This window comes from Copadichromis virginalis, linkage group LG11 (assembly GCF_057382275.1).
Source record: "Copadichromis virginalis isolate Kocher_CV1m ecotype Utaka linkage group LG11, C_Virginalis_male_GT1.1, whole genome shotgun sequence".
Lineage (NCBI taxonomy): Eukaryota > Metazoa > Chordata > Actinopteri > Cichliformes > Cichlidae > Copadichromis > Copadichromis virginalis.
The window spans coordinates 35,751,189-35,770,606 of NC_140628.1; the positions used below are offsets into that span (position 1 = coordinate 35,751,189).

General features: G+C 38.7%; 2 protein-coding genes across 3 annotated transcripts; both read right to left on the reverse strand.

Annotated features, from left to right (window-relative positions):
* Window positions 1-3,019: 3,019 nt before the first annotated feature.
* LOC146699335 (macrophage mannose receptor 1-like) lies at window positions 3,020-7,781 on the reverse strand. Its single transcript, XM_085472742.1, has 7 exons — window positions 7,724-7,781; window positions 7,330-7,378; window positions 6,286-6,639; window positions 5,610-5,951; window positions 5,097-5,188; window positions 3,982-4,072; window positions 3,020-3,856 (listed from the first exon to the last, which is right to left on the reverse strand). Exons 1-7 carry the CDS (start codon window positions 7,745-7,747, stop codon window positions 3,837-3,839), a joined length of 972 nt encoding a protein of 323 aa, XP_085328868.1. The 5' UTR covers window positions 7,748-7,781; the 3' UTR covers window positions 3,020-3,836.
* Window positions 7,782-12,275: 4,494 nt separating this feature from the next.
* Window positions 12,276-18,966, reverse strand: nr1d2a (nuclear receptor subfamily 1, group D, member 2a). Of its 2 annotated transcripts, none has more exons than XM_085472208.1 (8): window positions 18,630-18,966; window positions 15,815-16,051; window positions 15,640-15,728; window positions 15,393-15,537; window positions 14,598-15,292; window positions 14,307-14,492; window positions 13,629-13,839; window positions 12,276-13,502 (listed from the first exon to the last, which is right to left on the reverse strand). In XM_085472208.1, exons 1-8 carry the CDS (start codon window positions 18,658-18,660, stop codon window positions 13,303-13,305), a joined length of 1,794 nt encoding a protein of 597 aa, XP_085328334.1. In that variant the 5' UTR covers window positions 18,661-18,966; the 3' UTR covers window positions 12,276-13,302. The 2 variants fall into 2 exon arrangements, with proteins under 2 accessions (XP_085328334.1, XP_085328335.1); XM_085472209.1 differs by lacking the exon at window positions 18,630-18,966 and adding an exon at window positions 16,182-16,205.
* Between the last annotated feature and the right edge of the window lie 452 nt (window positions 18,967-19,418).

Below are 19,418 nucleotides of genomic sequence, written 5' to 3' on the forward strand. Positions count from 1 at the left end.
ACACACTGTGTGATTAAAAAGTTAAGTTATCTCGTTACATATATTGAAAGTCTGTCTCATGTCAGTGTCTCTAGTTTTGCTTCCCTCGCCTCGTTAGGCCTAATTTCTCCCAGCTGTGTTTCCCTCCTGTGTCTCATTACCTCATTTTCCCTCAGTGTATTTAGCCCTGTGTTTCTCTCTCAGTATCATGTCATACTCCCACCAAACTGTGTGTTCTGTCTGCTTTCACAGTCTAGTTTGTATTTCTCAGTTTAGCTAGTTTATCTCCATGTCCAGCAATAAGGCTGCTTTTTTAGTTCACCTTCTGCCTCTGTATTTGAGTCTGTATTTAGGTCCTTCTTTCCCGTCTCCTGCACACAGCCATGATAAATGCATTAATGCATCAATAAATAAAAAATCAATCTTTAAATTATACCTAAACACTTACAAATTACACCCCAACTCCATCTCTTCCTTTCTCCAATCCGGAACCTTTAAATGCTGATCTGACCCGTGGAAACAAATTTGCCCAAACACCCTGTAGAGGACACAAGTGAGTGCTCCACCCATGCGTGTCATGTTGGATTTCAACTCCTACACACAATATCTTCACAGGTAGATTCAAACTTTTTGCTAAATTTTGTATATTTCTCACTGAGCATCACAAGTTTGGAACTTTAATTACATCCAGATGTTGAAGGGATGTTGAATTATAAAGTTCCTAATGATTAATATTTCTTGCACCAGGGCACTTACCCCCAAAGCATGGCAGCTCCCTCCACTGGTTTAGAGTACAGTTAATATTAATAGTTAATAAATTAATTTATAATAAATAATAATAAATTTAAATGCACCAAAGCATGCTTAGAGGCAGTGGTGCAATATAATTGCGAATTTAGTCAGTTACTTTGCTAAAGTACAGGTTGTTTGCACCTGTATATGTATGCACATTTATATTTCTATCATGCTGCTTTCTATGTCCATTCAACTGTATTTTCAATGAAAATATTGTAGGGGAGACCGGGGATAGTTGTAACGTGGGTCAGTTGTAACACTTCCAATTTCTCACTTGGTTCACTGGTCGCATTTGTATATGCGGTTAAGGCCATTGGCAACACAATTCCTCCACTGTTTGTGTTCCCACACATACATTATGCAGACCACTGTGTCAGAGATGGACCAGTAGGAAGTACTGGTAGTGGAAATAAATCAGGATGGGTGCAAGAAACAGATTCCCTCATCTTTCTGAAGCACTTTGCAAACCACACCAAGGTAAGCCATGATAAAAAGTAATGGAATTGCGATGCTGGTGAACAACTACATTTTTCAGCTTCATTGTTATGTTCAAAATTGGTGCAAGAGTTGTAGGTTATAATGCCCACTGAGCCAAAGAGGCCAAACTCAAGGAAGACCAACCAAAATTAATGAAATATTCAGTTGCAGAAAATTCCATAATTTGTCTTTTTTGGGGGGTTGGAATATGTTCAAAAGCTAGATGTCTGCATTCTGTCACACACACACACACACACACACACACACACACACACACACACACACACACACACACACACACACACACACACACACACACACACAGCTACATAAATGGATGTAAGTGCGTTCATGTGTTGAATAAACAAAGATTACATGTTAATGTTTTGTTAGTACCCTTATTTCATTGTGTTACATTTTACCCCAGGATATGTTACAACTAACCCAGACTATGGGGTTAATTGTAACATTTCACTCTTTGCGTTTGAGACCATACCATGCAATGGGTAATTGTGCTGCAGAGCTGCACTATTTAATAGCCGAGACATGTAAATACTTTGCATTACATTTTGAATCCACTACCTTAAAAGAGCTCCAATTTACAGACAGAAATGTCAAAAATGTCTCCCCTACTTTGTGTTCAAGCGTATTTATTTTTAGTTTCTTAAAAGTCAAAATTTGGCATGTCTACCTTTACTCTTCAAAACAGCCTGAACTCTCTTTACCAGCTTTCTTTAGTTTTCTTTAAGTAGTCTTTCGGAATAGTTCTCCAGGCTTCTTGAAGGACATTCAAAGTTTTTCTTTGAATGTTGGATGTCTTTAGTTCTTTTCTCCACCCCACACTGCTTTAATAATGTTGAGGTCCAGGCTCTTGGGAGGCTAGTAATGGCGATCCATGGTGATTGTTTTCTATCCAGGTAGTCTTTTGGCATTGTGTTTCGGATCTTTGTCATTCTGAAAAATGAAGTTGCTGCCAATCTGGTGCTTTATAGAGGTTTTCCTCTTGTGGATGAAAATCTGACTGTACTTTTCTGGATTCATTAGAAGCCACAGACCAAAATGAAGCCCAGGCCATGACAGGGCCTGGCGGTGGTGACCTACATGAAAGATATAAGAATATTGTTGAGCAAGACATGCTCATTCTCTTCTCAAGCCCTCTTGCAAAAGATCACAACAAGGTCAGCATGAGGTTAGATTAGATAAGTATAGTTTCAGGTGATTTGATTATTATTTTGTGATTAATATCAGTTCGTACTGCTTTTGCTCTGCTCCTGTTAAAGTTCTTTATTAAAATATCCTGCAATAAAGTCTAGATTGTCGACATTCCCTTTTTAACCCTTGTGAAACAGTAAAGGTAAAAATCTAAGTATTAATCCTCAGCATGAATAGCTCTTAAAGGTTACTCAAGTCTTTTAAAAATAACAGACTCCTGGGGCCTGATTGATTGATATTTTTCCAAATGTGAGTAAAACATTTTGGATCATAAATGAATGTTTTAGTTTATGTAACTCACATCCATCCATCCATCCATCCATTGAATTAACTGCTTATCCAGTTCGGGGCTGGAAAAGGTACGCAGTCATTTGTACCTGGTGCTGATATAATATATAAGTTTAACCTGTAAACATTTACTTTTACCAAAATAAATTTAATCAGTGGCAAACCTTCACTTGTAGCCTTTTCATCAAACATTTCACTTCAATTTGCATGTATTGAAGTACCCCCAATTTAAAATAGGTAAATAAAAACAAAATTCAATTATTTGCAGTGTAATAAACTCATATTTTATTCACAACAGAACATAGAAACACATCAAATGTTTAAACTGAGACACGTCACTCTTTCATGAAAAATTATGACACATCTCAAAAAAGTTAGCATATGGCATGTTTGCTACCGTGTAGCAAACATGCCATGCAGACCTGATAACCTATTTATGTTTTCATGAGGATAAGTAACAACGTTGTTAACTATGGAAAAAATAATGACATCAATATTCAGTGTGACTGGAGAATTTAAATGGAGCACTGGGGTTTTTAACAACTGCGGGGAGAGTGGAGCTGGAAATTGACAGATGTACTGGTGCTGCATCTATAGTGATGTGGACTCTGTTGCTATGAGGAGAGAATAATGTGAAAACAAAGCTGTCAGTTTACCTGATGATCTAAATTTCTACCCTCACAACTGTATGGAACCATACATGCTGAAAGGTTGGGACTGATAACCAAGTCTCAGTAATCCACTAATCAGGCGTGTCACATTTCTCTAAAAGGGCACTTTGTGAACAACTGAGATACCCCAACAGCTTTAACAAAACAGCATTATTTGATGCCTTGGGGGAATGAAAATTGATCCCTGATGTATTACTTCAAAGTTACACATGTGGTGTCAAACATACTAACTTTAAATGCAAAACTAAAATGGTAAAGAGTTAAATGTTTACAATTCAGACTTTATGCACACAAATCATGCAGTTTCATACCTGGACTAATATAATTAACTAATAACAACTTGAAGAGTGAACAATTTAAAGTGATCCCTCTTTGATTGAACAGTGTTGTAGCACAGTCTTCTGGGACTTGATCTCACACGTTCAAACAAGCATCTGAAATGAGACAAACCCATTTAAATATTCAGAGAAATTCTTGGTGTGTGTGTGTGTGTGTGTGTGTGTGTGTGTGTGTGTGTGTGTGTGTGTGTGTGTGTGTGTGTGTGTGTGTGTGTGTGTACCATCAGTTTTCTTCCTGCTCTTCTGCACAGGCTGTTTCGTCCATCTCAGTTTGAAGTCAGTCACACCCTGCTTAGCGAGTGCTGCTTGCAGCTAAATAAGAGGAAAGAAGATAAATTGTGTTACTTTTTATTTCGTAGCTTTTTTGGAGGGGGCACTTTTACGCCTGTCATATTTGTGTTTGACACTCACATTGTTTTCTTATCAGTACCCTTACTATAATTCGTGCCACCTCTAAAATACATGATTTCAGGAGTGGAGAAATTCCCCATATAATGCTATTTTTTATCGGTCATTAACAGTAAGAAAGGATCCAAGCTGAATCTTGGTGTTTCAGCTTGGATCCTTTCTTACTGTTGAAACATGTTTAAATTATACAGCTTTCTGAAGTGTGATGGTAGCTGTCCTATTTTACATGGAAGCAAACAGAGGTGAGAACATTTTTCACATTTTCTTTAAAACTTAAATTCATTATGACACATAAATACAAAGGATTTGGGGGGGTTTTTGTACATTTTGAAAGACCTCTATTTTTTCTCTTTTGAATATTTGTTGCTGATCATAAATAGGACAAAACTATTTCTTATCGAATTACTTGATTAAGCAATGACCTAATCGATAGATTACTCGATTACTAAAACACTTTAAAGCTGCACCCTTAGCCTTTAGTTTACAGTGTAAATCACAGTGAGATTGATGCTTTAGTTATCTAGTGGTATTAAATAAAATGGAATTGAATTAAATTTCCCTTAATCCATCTTTCATCAAGTGAGTGATTGTATTCACCTTTCCACTAATTCCATTAAGCTTTTAGCTGAGTAAATGGTGAATAACAGGAAGACTTAAGACTTATAAACATAGATGAAACATTTTGTGTGTGTGTGTGTGTGTGTGTGTGTGTGTGTGTGTGTGTGTGTGTGTGTGTGTGTGTGTGTGTGTGTCAAAAAGAAAACAAGAATAAAAACACAGACAGATAAACACAACACTGTTGTGTCTCCATTCTCAAAGTTAATTTGACTGAATTATTTGCGCAAAGTACAAAAATGAATGTAACAAAATCTTATGATCAAGCAGGACTAACGTGTTTTGTTGTTTATGGCACACACACACGGTATACCTGCTCCATCAGCGCAGCCTGGTTATCTGGAGTTTCCAGGTCAACATCAGTTTGGATATTCATGCTCAACACTGTCTTCTTTGATTTGTGAACTACACAAAAACAAATCATTTCAGAATAAATCGGATCAAATTTGACAAATACTTGGTTTAGAGGAAGTTATTAATACTATTTTAGCATATTATTAGATGTTCTTAGACTAAAATAGAATGTCTTCAGCATATACCAAAACCTTGTTAAAATTTCCAGAACAAAAACAAATTCAGTGCACTCCTTTGACCTGAATGAACCTCATAGCTTTTATTATTGGAATTTCTTTTCGTATAAATTTGTCAATTTTTTGTTAGTCTTTGTGCTAAATTTAGATATTTGAAATATGAAGCTTACGATTTCAAGAATTAAATGAAACAAAGAAGTGTATTATTTTCATTACGTCTTGCTTTAAATATTTTCTGGTCGTACCATCTGTGGTAACTGACTTGAATATTAAAACTAGGGAAATATCATTCATACCTGCATAGCAGAAGAAAGGATGTTGCTCACTACATGGTTCAGTGGTCCAGGTTCCATTTCCCACCAGTACAGCAGCACAATTATTCTTATTGTTAGGTTGTCCAGTTTTCCAGTTCACGAATGTGCTGATTTGTTTGGTTTCTGACCAAAACCAGACTGGAGAAAAACTAAGGCCAATCCACAGTGGTACATCTTCTTTAAGATTATTATTTCGAAATGCACGCCTGACTTTATCAAATGTTTCCACATCAAGGATTTGTGCCAGAGTTGAATTTTTGTTTTCACAGCTGATTTTGGCGTCATTCCAAGTCACATATGTCTTATTAACAATGTAATCACTGCCTGTTAAAGAAACAGAAGTTATAGATTCCATTAGTAACATTATACATATATTAATGATTTCATTTATGTTTTTAAAAATAGGCTATGCAGAAAAAAGCTGTGATTTAAATACACCATATAAATCATATGTCAGTACTGCATATATACTTCATTATTATTTTAATGAATATCCATCAGGTTTGAGTTTCACCGTGAGCTTTTTTCCAGTCTCTAACTAGAGTATAAAAAAAGTTGGATTTTTATGTTTTGAGCCTCTTTCTGAAAAATAAGTACCAAGGTCAATTTAATATAGTGGAGTGAAATCTTACAACAAATAATCTTGATTGATACCTACCATTAAAACAAATGAAATATAACTCGTATTCACATATTACACTATACCACCCATGGTAAGTTGTGAGCCCACAGTACTCAGTGTCAGAAGCCCGTGGTTCTCGGGCCCACATGAAATATGTGGCTTGTGTTCCATCCAGCCAGACCCACCCTAAAGGGCCCACGAGTCCTATCCAGGCTTTGCCTGTGTATCCCCCAGCTGAGGTGTTCATCAGTGCAGTGTTGTTCTCTGGGTTAGTAATTTGGGCAAGTCCAGTGTACTCCATGATGCAGTAAGCGTTGGCCTCATCCCAGGTCTTATTCTCACTGATAAAGTAATAGATGTTTGGAAAGGAAGCAGTGGAGACACAGAAACCTGAAGAATAAAATAGATTTTTATTTGACGTTTTACGAAGAAATACTGTTTATATTTATTCAGAATGTTTGTATACTTGGTACTGCAGTACAGTAAATAATTTCCTCAGTAGATCCTATAATAGGAGAAATATGTCAGTGATGGTTCAACTTGTGGTGTGGATAGAAGACACTTTTTAAATTGTACTTATGTTAGTGAATCTGAACATTTCTAAGTTGATACGCGCTCCTGCGGTATGTGGAGTCAGCATTCTATCAAACCATGATTTCTCAAATTAGAAAACACAATTAGCTTTTCATTGAGAAAGAAGTGAAGTTAAGCAAGAAAAACATACAACACTATGAAAAAATGCAGGACAGTACTGCAGTTGTAGATATATGAATAATAAATATATTAAGCCAAAATTTCAGTCTACAACTTTTCTGTCCCTGTGTTGTATTATTATTTATTTATTTTTACATTTAGTTAATTCCTTACTTTTTATTCATTTAATTATAGTCATAATGTTGGAGCAACAGCGGTCTTCAAATATCATTTCATAAAACTCTATGCAATATTTGGTCAGTTATTACCTCTCTTTAAAAAAAAATCAAGGTAGAAACAATTTCTATTTGGAAAAGAACTGTGAATTATAATTATAATTACATACTGAACAAGAATTTAACAAACAGCACACTCCTGAAATATTACCTGAAAGCATGAGAAGGACTACAAACACATCCATGTTCACTTTGATTAACTGTGGAGAAAAGAAGTTCAGTAGAATTTATAAATTGAAAGCTATAATAAATATACAACATTCACTGTTAGAATGAGAGTGGTTAAAAAACAAAGCGATTAGAAAGGACCGAAATTCTTACAGGTATTTAAACATACCACAAAATGTTTTGTGTCTTGTTTTCTTGAATGTTTAACCTGACACTAACTAACTAGCTTTAAATATATAATATAAAAATCTCCTCTATATTTTTGCATTTAGTTAAGGGCCTCGTGTTAATGTTTATACCTTAATATAAAAATCTATTACTACAGCAAATTCAAAAAGAAAGTTGTATATATGTAGATAGATAGATTAAAAACTTACCACACTTCTTGAGTTACCAAACATGAACAGCTGCTCGTCACTGTGTGTTCCTTTCTCTCTGAGGTTGCTGTTATAATATAATGCAAATAAGTGGAAAGTTTAAATTTCACTTGTGACACACCCTTGATGACACTGTGAGGCTTTCTCGTGACCCTCCCATATAAACTGTGCTCTCTTTAGAGATTTACAACTTCCATGATTTCTTATGAAAGAATTCTCTTTTTCACATTGGTTATAGTTGATTAATATAAGTATTCACAGCAAGATGTGACGCCGACATAAGTCACATTTTTGTTTGAACTGAGTTTTACCAAAGTAAATTACATCAGTGGTAAAACTCCACATTGTATCTATTTAATAACGTGAAAATTTTATTGAAATTGAGCACTGAAAAAACTTTTAGGAATGTTGCAAGCTTGTGCGGCTGTGCATGCAAACCTCCACTGATTCATTCAAATGTTCAGACCACATAATGTAAAAATCTATTACAAAATCCATTTTACATTACCAAATACGATAGCTGAAATGTAACAATATGAAAAGTCTTCAGAAGCATCACCTGATGTGTGAGGAATTTTGGAGGAAATTAAATTAAATTGGTTTGTAAATAGAGTTTGCATCATTATTTTTTCTTCATTAGGATTTTAAATTGAATCAACTTCAACAATTATTGCTATTATTTGTTTGTTTGTTTTTTAAAATTATTTGGGGGTCACAACCGAGTTTTTTAGTTAACATAAGTAGCATCCGTCCATTGTTTACACATACACGTAAAACTAAGAACTAACAACTAAGAATTTGTTGTAGTTTAAACAAGTTATTATAATAATAACTATGATTATGAACATGTAAATATTACATAAGCTCATAGCTGCTAAACATTAGTATTGTTATTGAGTGACAGTTATATTTCCCTTAAACAAATAAAAGAATAACATTTTTTGATCATATTTGTCATAAAAGAGGCTCACAAGAATAAAAATAAGACTAATGTGATAGGACCATGATTGCACTTAATTTTTTACTTAATTGTAGGTCATGAGAATTATTTAACGAAATTATTTTCTCAATTATCATGAAAGTACAAACTGGAAACTCCAGAATTTTGATCTATTTGGATAGCACAATCTACCAATATTGTTTTTAAGTACAATTTTTTAATACAATTTTTCATATTTGAGCAGTGCAGCATGAAAGTTGAATGACTTTTTTTTTTTCATTTTTGGGATTATTGATTTCATGCTATAAAGTATTTTGTGCTTTATTTAGCAATTTTGTAAAATGTAACTATATATCATCTAAATATTTTTTATCAATTTAAACTGTTAAACTATTGAACATTTTTAATGTAATGGTCCCAAAACAGCTCTTGATTTATTTTGATGGCAAGAAAGATCAGGGAAAATTTTAGGCGCTTACATTTAGTTTGTGAAATATTAATTTTCAAACATGGTTTGTGTGGAAACAATGGCTTTAAAGTGGGCTGAAAGACCATTTTTCAAAAGAATGTATGCTAAAGTGTTTTATATGTAAAGCCAAAATTTCACAGCGCTCAGTATAAATGTTGACATTTTGATCATGAAAGGCTTCCTTTTCCTAATCACTTAATTTCAATAAAAAACATCATGACATCCAGAAACTGTGTGGAAAAGACTTTCATAAGCACTCGGGACAGGAGCTTGTGACTGCAGTTAGAGAAGGCTCTTCAATAATGCAATGGAGGATGTTGCTGTCGTGGGTCTACTGCACTGAAACAACATCATGACAAAAAGCCACAAAAAGCTTATGTAGATACTTTGTGTATATATCATGTTGTTGCGTGTGGGTTATAAAAGAAAACCACAGATGAAACCACAGATCTTTTAATTAAGGTTGTAATAAAGGAGCATAGTACCCTGTCAGTATGAGATAAGCAGTTCATCGGTTAATGCACGTTTTTCCTTCCTGCTGGAGTAATGATCCAAGTCAATTCTAAATTTGTATGACTGAACGTGTTAATGAATCCCAGGTTTTCTACAGACACTTTAAGGATAGATTTGGGGGAATGTTTTAGGCCGATTATGAGTGTATGCCAACCTCTCCACACTGAACTAAAGAACTGAACTAACTGTGACCTCTGAAAACAGACTGAAGCTCAGTAATATTTCACAGTAATATTTCTGTGCTTGATCTGAATTAATTTGTCAAAGGTATTTATGTAATTTTTTAAAATATTGCTTCCATATACTAAACATAATGAACTTTTCAGTCAACTAGTACTCTGCAATACAACTAGAGATGTACAATTATCCCCACAGTACTGATTATGCTTCGTCTATTAAATGATAGTAAATACTATGATGATTTGGAGATGTCCTCAAATGTCATTTAAAGGAAAATTCTGCAGTGTTGTGGTCTTATTGGTCAGTTATCGTATCCCTTGAAAGTTCAAGGTGGGAAAGAGCACTGAATTATTACTTGATGAACTAGAATTTAACAAATACCTCACAGCAAGAAAAGTTATGAATGAACACAGAAAATCTTAGACTTGCAAAAGTGTGATGGAAATTTTTACTTTTGAATAAATGCATATCAATGAATGAGCCTGAGGACATAACATCATTAATAAAATGAGTAAAAATGAGTGTGGAGCTTGTTTGTTTTTTCTTAATTGGTTTTTTAATTGTTTGTTTGCTTGGTTGAGCTTTTTTCTGTGTGTGTTTGCATTCAAAGCTCCCTTGAGGTATCATTCAAATCCAAAGGGTTGCACAATGCCAGCTCAGACGTAAGAAAAAAGAAAGCTACAACATTCAAATTAGCTTCAACATAAAATCGCCATATATCTAAGCTCTCTTAAGCATATTTCTCTCTCAAGAATTTAGGTGTTGTGCAATTACTGTACTATATAGATTAAAGCTGGAGTTTCCTTGTAAAAATGTGCGCTTACATTGAGTTTTCCTCATTCCTAAAACATGGTAGATATTTCATTGTTTGTGATTGTCATTACACAGGTACCTGAGCACTGACAAAACATTCAAGCAACTCGAAAGCTTCAAACCTCCATTAATGATTCATTCAAATGTTTGGACCACAAAACGTCAGTGGTTGAATGTAAGAATAAGAAAAATCCTGGTAGTTTAGGATAATCAGCTGCACGATCAAACTGTCTGGCCCTGACACACTGCGTTATCTCGTTACATATATTAAATTATTGTAAATGTCTACACAATACCTCATAATAAACAACATATTGATACAATAAAACAATTTAATCTTTAAATTATACCTAAAAACCCACTCAGTTATTTTGCTAAAGTACAGGTTGATTGCACCTCATGTATATTTCTGTCATGCTGCTTTCTACTTCTATTCAACTGTATTTTGAATTAAAGTATCGTACTTTGTGTTCAAGGTTATTTATTTTTAAAACTTTAAGTTTCAGATTTGAAACTACTCAAGCTTAAAAATCCAAATTTGGCAGCCTGAACTCTCTTTGCCAGTTTTCTTGAATTTTCTTTAAGTAGTCTTCAGGAATAGTTCCCCAGGCTTCTTGAAGGACATTCAAAGTTTTTCTTTGAATGTTGGATGTCTTTAGTTCTTTTCTCCACCCCACACTGCTTTAATAATGTTGAGGTCCAGGCTCTTGGGAGGCTAGTAATGGTGATCCATGGTAATTGTTTTCTATCCAGGTATTCTTTTAGCATTGTGTTTTGGATCATTGTCATGCTGAAAAATGAAGTTGCTGCCAGTCTGGTGCTTTCTAGTTGTTTTTGTCTGGTAGATGAAAATCTGACTGTACTTTTCTGCATTCATTAGAAGCCACAGGCTGAAATGAAGCCCAGGCCATGACAGAGCCTCCACTGTCTTTTCCTTCTTTAAGAATGGATTCTTGGGTGCCAGTTTATCTCACTAGGTTGATCAGGCGATGTACCAGCCTGGATTTGAGTCTGACCCAAGGCCCTTTGCTGTGTGCTATCCCTGACTCCATGCTTTCCTGTCTAATCTTCACTGTGTGTTATCCAACAAAATCATGAAAAACTGCCTCTTAAAACATGGGTTCTTGACAGCCACACTTCCATAGACTCCATTTTTGATGAGGATTCAGTGGACTGTAGATCAATTAAAGGGCATCTCTAAGGTCCTATGTCGTCTTGATGTAGTGGTTCGCCCCCTTGTGGCTCTAATGTGAAGTTTAAGTTATGAGTCGATGTGGGGTTTAATTAAAAAATTACAATGTTATTTTTTTCTTTGCAACATTCTCTGCTACTTTATGGACCCTTACCTTTATGAATCTAGTGCTTGAGTTCTGAAGCTGCCCTTCAGGCCAGACTTTTTCAGTCAGGGGTGAAGTCTACAATATTTCATTGCTTAATTACTGTCTCCGTTCCTACCTGAGGCACTTTGGCAGCAGTTCCTTTTAGGATAAATAACATTTTGTTTTTCAAGAGTGATGTTTCCATGTTTAAATAGAGACACCATGTGCACATTGCTCCATCTAGTGGTAGATAACAACCATTACATCCCCAAAATTTCTGGACATGTACAGTATAAAAAAAAAAAAAAAACACACAAATTATTCTTCCATTGTTTTTATTTATACTATATCATATTTATATTCTATATTCCTCAGATATTTATATTTATTTACAGGTGGCAGTGCTGCCAGTAGAAGAAACATTTTAACAAAACGGCTGACAAAAACAAATTCAAATTGAGTGCTGGGCTGAAAACAGTTTGGTGGAAAAAGGCAAAAACATTTGTGTGCTGAAAGCATACATACATTTAAAAAAAATAAAAATAAAAAAAAATTCCTCTCTCCCAAAAGTGCAAATGTAGTGTTTTTGCTTCAAATAGTCTTGACTTTGCCCAGAAATCACTGGAAGGTGAACCAGCAGTTGGCATGGACATGAGTATGACAACCAAATTTAAACACAAAGCATATAACTGTAGATTTAGCGAGTCAATTAACTGAACAGATGCTTTTGGGGGGGGGATAATAGTAGTTTTGCATTAATACAGCCATGCATTAGCAGCAATCTTCACACAATTTTCAATATTTTTCTGATAGCTTGTTTTCTTCAACAAACATGTAGCAGTCAAAATGTGTGTAAGGTACAGTATATGTCATATAGATATATATATAAAATCTCTCACATTCACCCGCTCATTAGAGAATACACTTTGGAATTAAATGGCTTTTGGAGGAAACATGTTAAAAAATAATCAATATCATGGACTAATTCGTTTCTATTCTATATTCTCATTAAGCCAGTTAAATACTCTTCGTGCTTTTAAAAATAGAAAACTGCATCGAACTGCAAAACTATAAACCTCTGACACACGAGCACTTGCGTGTGTTTGTGTGCAACAAGCGTAAGCTACGTCGTCTATAAATACAGTACATTTTTAATTGTTCTCTTTTCCACAAAAATAGAATAAAAAAACAAAACAGTTTCATACATTCTAGAAACAAACACACAACTGGGTTGGTCAGTTTGCAGGGAAAGGGGGGGGCTGAGAGGGCACGGTAAGAGGCAGGTCCAGGTGAAGGTGTGTGTGGAGGAAGTGGAAGTTACACGAGTACCCGCTCAGGAAGCTTTTTAAGGGTGCACTTTGAACGAGAGTAGTTCCTCTGAGTGCATGTTGTTGAGCGAGCGCAGTTCAGGAAGTTTGAGCAGCAGCTTGGTGAATGTGGTGGCCGACTGGTCGCCGTGGTTCTGCATCACCAGGTTCCTCAGTGCTCGGATAAGTTTGTCCTGCAGAGCCTCCACTGATATTAGGTCCTGGATCCCTGAGCGGTCTGAGCCGGAACAAAGACGACAAAGAGAGAGAGGGCATTATTACTGGAGAACTCCTTCCGTTGTGATAATACTGCTAGTTGTGCTGTTAAACTGTTGTCCATATATGTATGGTGTATGTTACTCACCAGCTGAGACAAGCACCACAGCGGTGAAGAGGCTCATTTCGTCTGCACTGAGCCGCAGCGCCGCCAACTTCTCGCTGAACTCGCACATGGAGTTGAGGAGCTCGCCGGCACCCAATGAGCGTAGTGTGTCAAGGCTGTAGCGTTTGCCACTCAGGAAGGTCACCGTCCGCTCGGCGATGTTGAACAGAGAGGCAAATCGAACCATCAGCACCTGGAAGCAAAGACGGGAATTATTTAGACCATGACAAAGACTTTGATCAAGCCAACAGAAATATACGAATAACTGCACTTCTCACTTTATAATGTAATAAATGCCTCATAGTCTCATCCCACTTTAAACCTTTGGCACCATACTTAAGAGCAGGGTCATTTCACTGCATACTGTAGTTGGTATATGACCAAGAATCTGCAACTTTGCACTGTATCAATTTTTTCTTTAAATTAACTGAGGTTCAGCTCCTCGAAGAATCTGACAAGAATTTACTGGTACACAGTTGAAACAGAAGATTCGATAAGCCTCTTTCATTTCTATCCCAACTGTTATCAGAACAAATATTTGCCTGTGTGCACCTGTATTGTGGCTCCTGTATTCCTGGTATTAACGAGCCTGCAGTGTCTGACTTCAAAGCGAGGACAAAATAACACGAGTGTTTGTGTTCAGTCTGTTTGCCTTCTTACCTCAAAGGTTCCAGCCTTCAGCAGGCCGACTTGATCGTGCTCGGGTAGGTCGCGGAAGCCCGGGATCACTTTGGCAAACTCGACCACTTCTCGCACGGCTGGTGTGAAGCTCATGGAGAACTCCTCCCAAACCTCCTGGCTGGGCTTGCTGGGGTCCACGTAAGGTGAGGTGTTCATCGGGCACAGCTGGAAAAACAAACAAGAAAGATGTCAGTGTGATGAAAATTAATCCAGCTTTTCTTTTCATTGGACTCTGAAGATTTTCAAAGAGGGAGAAATGAAATCACTCACCAAGTGTGCCCTGTTATTCACACAGCTGTTTGGTCCATTATAACCATGTGAGGCAGGTTGTGTGTGGAGCTCTGTCTGTTGTCTTTGGCTGTCTTCTGACTGTTCACAGCTAGGGGTGCTGTTGAGCTGCTGCTGGCAACCTCCCCTCTCCTCCCTGTAGGCCGGGTTGGTGACGTGTTGGCCGCTGCTGTAAGGACAGTTCTGGTAATCTCTCACCGCCACGCTGTTGTTCCAGCAGTTCCACCTATCCTGCTGCTCCTCCAATCGTCTTTCACACCCCATCTCCACGGAGACTGTGGCTGGTGAGGTCTGACCTTGCATTGGTGATCTCTGCTGGGTGAACGCTAAGGCATCTTGGTGCTGCCTGTTCAGTGTGACAAGTGCCTCGTCCTCACCGCTGTCCGATGAGCAGGATGAGCTTGAGGTGGTGTCCATAGAAACCACTGACTCTGAGTCCTGAGGGCACTGCGGGGAGGACGGATTGGAACACGATGGCGAATCGGAAGCAGAGGAGGAAGAGGATGGAAAGGAGTTGGAGTCACTTGTCATGGCCTCCATTGGCAGCGGGGGGCTCTGGTGTCCTTGGAGCATGCTGTGCAACTGGCTGTTGTTGCTCATCATGTTGTTCATGGCGTTCTGCATCTCAAGCAGCATCCTCTGTTTTTCTCTTTTTGGGATACGGCCAAATCTAACAGCTGAGAGAGAACCAGTCATTAAGTTTACTAAGCTTTTAGCGTAAACATAAATCACAGGGTGTTTTTTGCTTTCTGAATGTAAATAAATCTTAACTCTCACCATCTCTAGACATCCCAACAGCCAGGCACTTCTTAAAGCGACACTGTTGACAGCGGTTGCGGTTTATCCTCATGATGGTGCAGTTCTCCATCTTTAGACACTTCTTATATTGGATGTTCTGCTGGATGCTCCTCCTGAAGAAGCCCTAAAAACAATTTCCCAAGATCCCCCAGTGTTGAGCATGAGCCATGTGCACAAGAGGATGTGAATTTAATTTTAAATGAATCCTTCTAGGGATGCGTCTCACCTTGCATCCTTCGCAAGCGTGGACACCGTAGTGGAAGCCTGACGCCACATCCCCGCACACTTTGCAGAGCAGCACCATGCCGTTGATTTCTTTAAAGAAAAAGATGAACAGGGGTTCACCACATGTGACACATAAATAAGCGTGCTGATCATAAAATGAAGGCTTTAGTGCTTACTTGTGATGCTGCTCTTTGAAGACGCAGATGAGCGGCCGGCCTTTTCACCGCCGTGTCCCCGCGGGCTGCCGTTCTTGGCTGGTGGAGCAATATCCACTACCATGCCTACGGCCCTGCTAGGCAGCGAGGGGCGGGAAGGAGTTGGTGACATCGACAGGTAGCCGCTGCTGGAGCTGCTGCTCATGCAGGACTCTGGGCTGGGGGCAGACCCGGAGGAAATATAGGCAATTACACCTCCTGCAGACAGAAAGAAAGAGGACAAGAGGGTCACTTTAAAATCAGGGAAAGGCTCTTTACTTATATACTTGCTCCATCCGAAAACCATGAATTTAGTCTTTCTCAACATAGAAATTCAGACGCAACTTACTGCTGTTGTTCTAATACACACATGGGCAAAATATGGCCTGGAAAAATCAACAAGAAGCAACATTATCCTTAGGATTCTCGAGGCAAAATGGCTTTAATGTACTGCTGTTTAAATTCATTCCAATACAATGGCTTTCTTCACTGGCCTGTGCAGAGATGCATATAAAAAAAACTGGCTAATGTAAATGTTCATACGGCATTTGAGGTGGATTTTGCTTTCAGCATTATTTTCACTGTAACCTACAACTTTTGCTTACGTTGCCTGTCAGAATAGCCTTTGGGCGGTGGTGGTCCACCCTAATTCTAACACAAAAGTGAACCAGTGCAAACACACAAGGTAAACACTGCTATCTGTGGACCTGTGATAGCCCGTTTCCATGTAAACCTGATACCAAGAATTATGGTGCATTGCAGCCATATCAGCAGATCCAGATATTTGTCTTTCTGACATACAAAACATCAAGCGTGCCAACTCTTATTGTGAAACAGAAACGGTAACGGGAATAAAACAATAACACAAACATCTACAGTAGAAACAGGTGCCTCTGACACACCCAGGCAGCACAGCAGTCTAGCATGTGCTGTTCCCGGTTGGCTTATTCAACACTGTGATGACCTGTTTTATCACCTCCAATGCTTGCTGGTTGGATAACACTGTTACATAACAAGCCTGGGTCTCTGTGCCATGGGAGCGTGCTCCAATGACTTAACGACTAGACGGTCAGTGAAGCACCAGAGCAAGGCAACACGTGTAGGAGGCAAGTAACACAAAGGGAAAACATCCACCGTGTGTTACGTAATGACATGTTCAGCAAGAAAATCTCAGCGGGCTGGCCCCGTGTTTTAGCCCCGCAGTTTTTATGCCAACAGATCCACAGACAGGTCTGCTTAAAGTGTTCAGTAAAGTCTTTCAAATTTCAAATAACCTGTTAATTCCCTCAGGGCAAACGCCAGTTTGTTGAAGTGAATGAATGGGAAGTAGGGTGATGCGGATGTTAAATGCCAAACATGCTTTGTAAGATAAAGTTCAAAAACACGGTTTACTGAGAAAACTGCATCTGCGGGTCTTCTGTAAAAGCTCTAGAGACCCTTCAGTTTGGAAGCCCATGGCCTTTTTATGCCACTAACTTTAAAAGTTTTAAAGTATAAAACTAGTCGCTAGTTAAGAGCCAATATTGTATAATTCTGTGTAACTTCTACTTCTTACTTCATGTACCTTATAAATATACTTTGAAGCTGTGTGTTGTAGTACTGAGTATGACTGGTGGCAGATATTCAAAACGTTTACAAAAAAAAAACAACTAAAAAAAACTTGTGTGTTGTGCTACTTCTCACACAGCACCGTCTGCGCTAAGTCATTCTGGGTCACACCAGTGCCATCCCGTCTATAAACTCCTCGAAACGCCCCTGCCAAACATACTTGGGAAATTTCCACGAATATAACGTGTACGTGTGAAGAGTCGGGGTTTACTGGAATACCTGCGTGAAAGCTAAACTGTTTTTCTTCATTAACCCTTTCTTTAAAAAGCCCCTTAGTGCCAGAGGCCGCGGCAGACGATTACCTAACCCGAGCCATGACTGCTCTCTTTCACGGCCCTCCCACACGTGGACCTGTCATGAATTTCTGTGAAAGCGAAACGCCAAGAAGACAGGAAAAAAAATCTAGGTCAGCTCGCTGCTGTTTCTCCCCGGCTCACGTGTACCCAGCAAGAGAGCCTCGCGCCAGGAGAGCCGCATTCGGAGTGGATTGTGCAACACCCTACGTCACGGGCTTCGTCCCGACCAATCGGAGTAGAGCACCGCCGAAGCGTGCGCCCAAGAAGGGAACGCCCCTCGACCAATCAGAGCAGTGTTCCCTGGGAGCGTGTACACAGAGGCACATGGCCAGGATACGCTGTCCATGTGAGAGGGCTCGGGGAAGTGGAACACTGTTGTTGTGTCAAATGTAAACGACGCAGCGCCTCAGTGGCACTCCTAACCTCGTTTTAAAACACGGTAATACAGCGAAAATACGTCTATTAGCACACTTTAAAACCTGCGACAACTTAACGTAACACAAGTCTATAGAAAAAACACGATGGTGTTCAAACGTTAAGTCTGATTATTGCGTTAAAATACTGTCCACTCGCTAGGACGCCATTCATTCACCTCCTGCTGTTTAAAACACTTTAAATTCCTTATTATTCACTAAATAAGTGCATGACACACAGGTACACACAAGTACAAGTCAATGTCACGCATACCTTTAATGGGAAGCCCATCCACAACCGTCAAAAGCCCATATAAATAAACTTTTTTGTAATAAATATATTAAAAGCAGCTGACACCGTTAATCAAAAAACACAGCAGCAGCAGTAGTAGTAGTAGTAGCGTCTCTGCACAGTGCATGCAATGGTTGTGACAGGCTTAAATATCTATTACTTTAACTATTAAAGAAAAACAAACTTACCAGGCTTGGCTGTCCCAATGTCCTCAGGCATCTCTGATCAATGAATTAAGAAAATTTAAAAAAAAAATGTCCAACAGATATCTGACTAACTCGCACAGTCTATCAGGATTTATTCTGCCACTTCACAGATCAACGAATGGTACTGAACTCTGATAGTCAAAGACGGTACACGAGCTCACATCGAGCTTCTATTTCGGAAAAATTCTGCAGGTCCAACTCGGTGAGTCATGAAGGCGCGTCTGAGAAAGAGCAGGTCGAGTATAGGCAGCTGAATCGGGAGGAACTCCCCCCCTTTATTTCGCCGTGTTTGTGACTGCGGGTTCGTGGAGAGAACTAAATGTTCTCAATAGTGGGCTCGCCCATGTGACCCATTTGTCAGCCACGCCCCTCCGCCAGGGCTGCTCGAGCCACTTTAACCCAGTGACACACTTTCAGGACACTGGTGAGGGCGGAGCCAAGCGCCCCGTCGACGTAACAGAGGACTGGATAACAGCGGTCACGTTGCAAAGCACAACGTGAAGTGGAGAAGCCCCAAAAAGCTCTGCAGTTCACGCTGCGGCTGCAGGCGAACCGTTGAGTTATTCAGGTTTGATTGAATAACGCCTCTCCTTCCCCTCACAGCCCACCAGACATGCACGGCCCCGTGTTCTGTCCACGGACGCCAACTGCCGAGTTTTTCTAGTCAGTCACCACGACTTTGAAATTGCTTCCTGTCGCCAGCGTGTTTTCTAGACCATTCCGTGGACAGGCGTCACCATGAAAACCAACAAAACAAGCTTTGGAAAAAAG

Coding starts and splice junctions, on each gene's coding strand:
- LOC146699335 (XM_085472742.1), bottom strand. CDS start 7,747: ATGTTTGGTAACTCAAGAAGTGTG. Junction 5,189..5,609: donor TCCTTTCTTCTGCTATGCAG/GTATGAATGATA, acceptor GTTTTTGTGTAG/TTCACAAATCAAAGAAGACA. Junction 4,073..5,096: donor AGGCTGCGCTGATGGAGCAG/GTATACCGTGTG, acceptor CCTCTTATTTAG/CTGCAAGCAGCACTCGCTAA.
- nr1d2a (XM_085472208.1), bottom strand. CDS start 18,660: ATGCCTGAGGACATTGGGACAGCCAAGCCTG. Junction 15,729..15,814: donor TTCAAAGAGCAGCATCACAA/GTAAGCACTAAA, acceptor TTTTCTTTAAAG/AAATCAACGGCATGGTGCTG. Junction 14,493..14,597: donor TGAATAACAGGGCACACTTG/GTGAGTGATTTC, acceptor TTGTTTTTCCAG/CTGTGCCCGATGAACACCTC.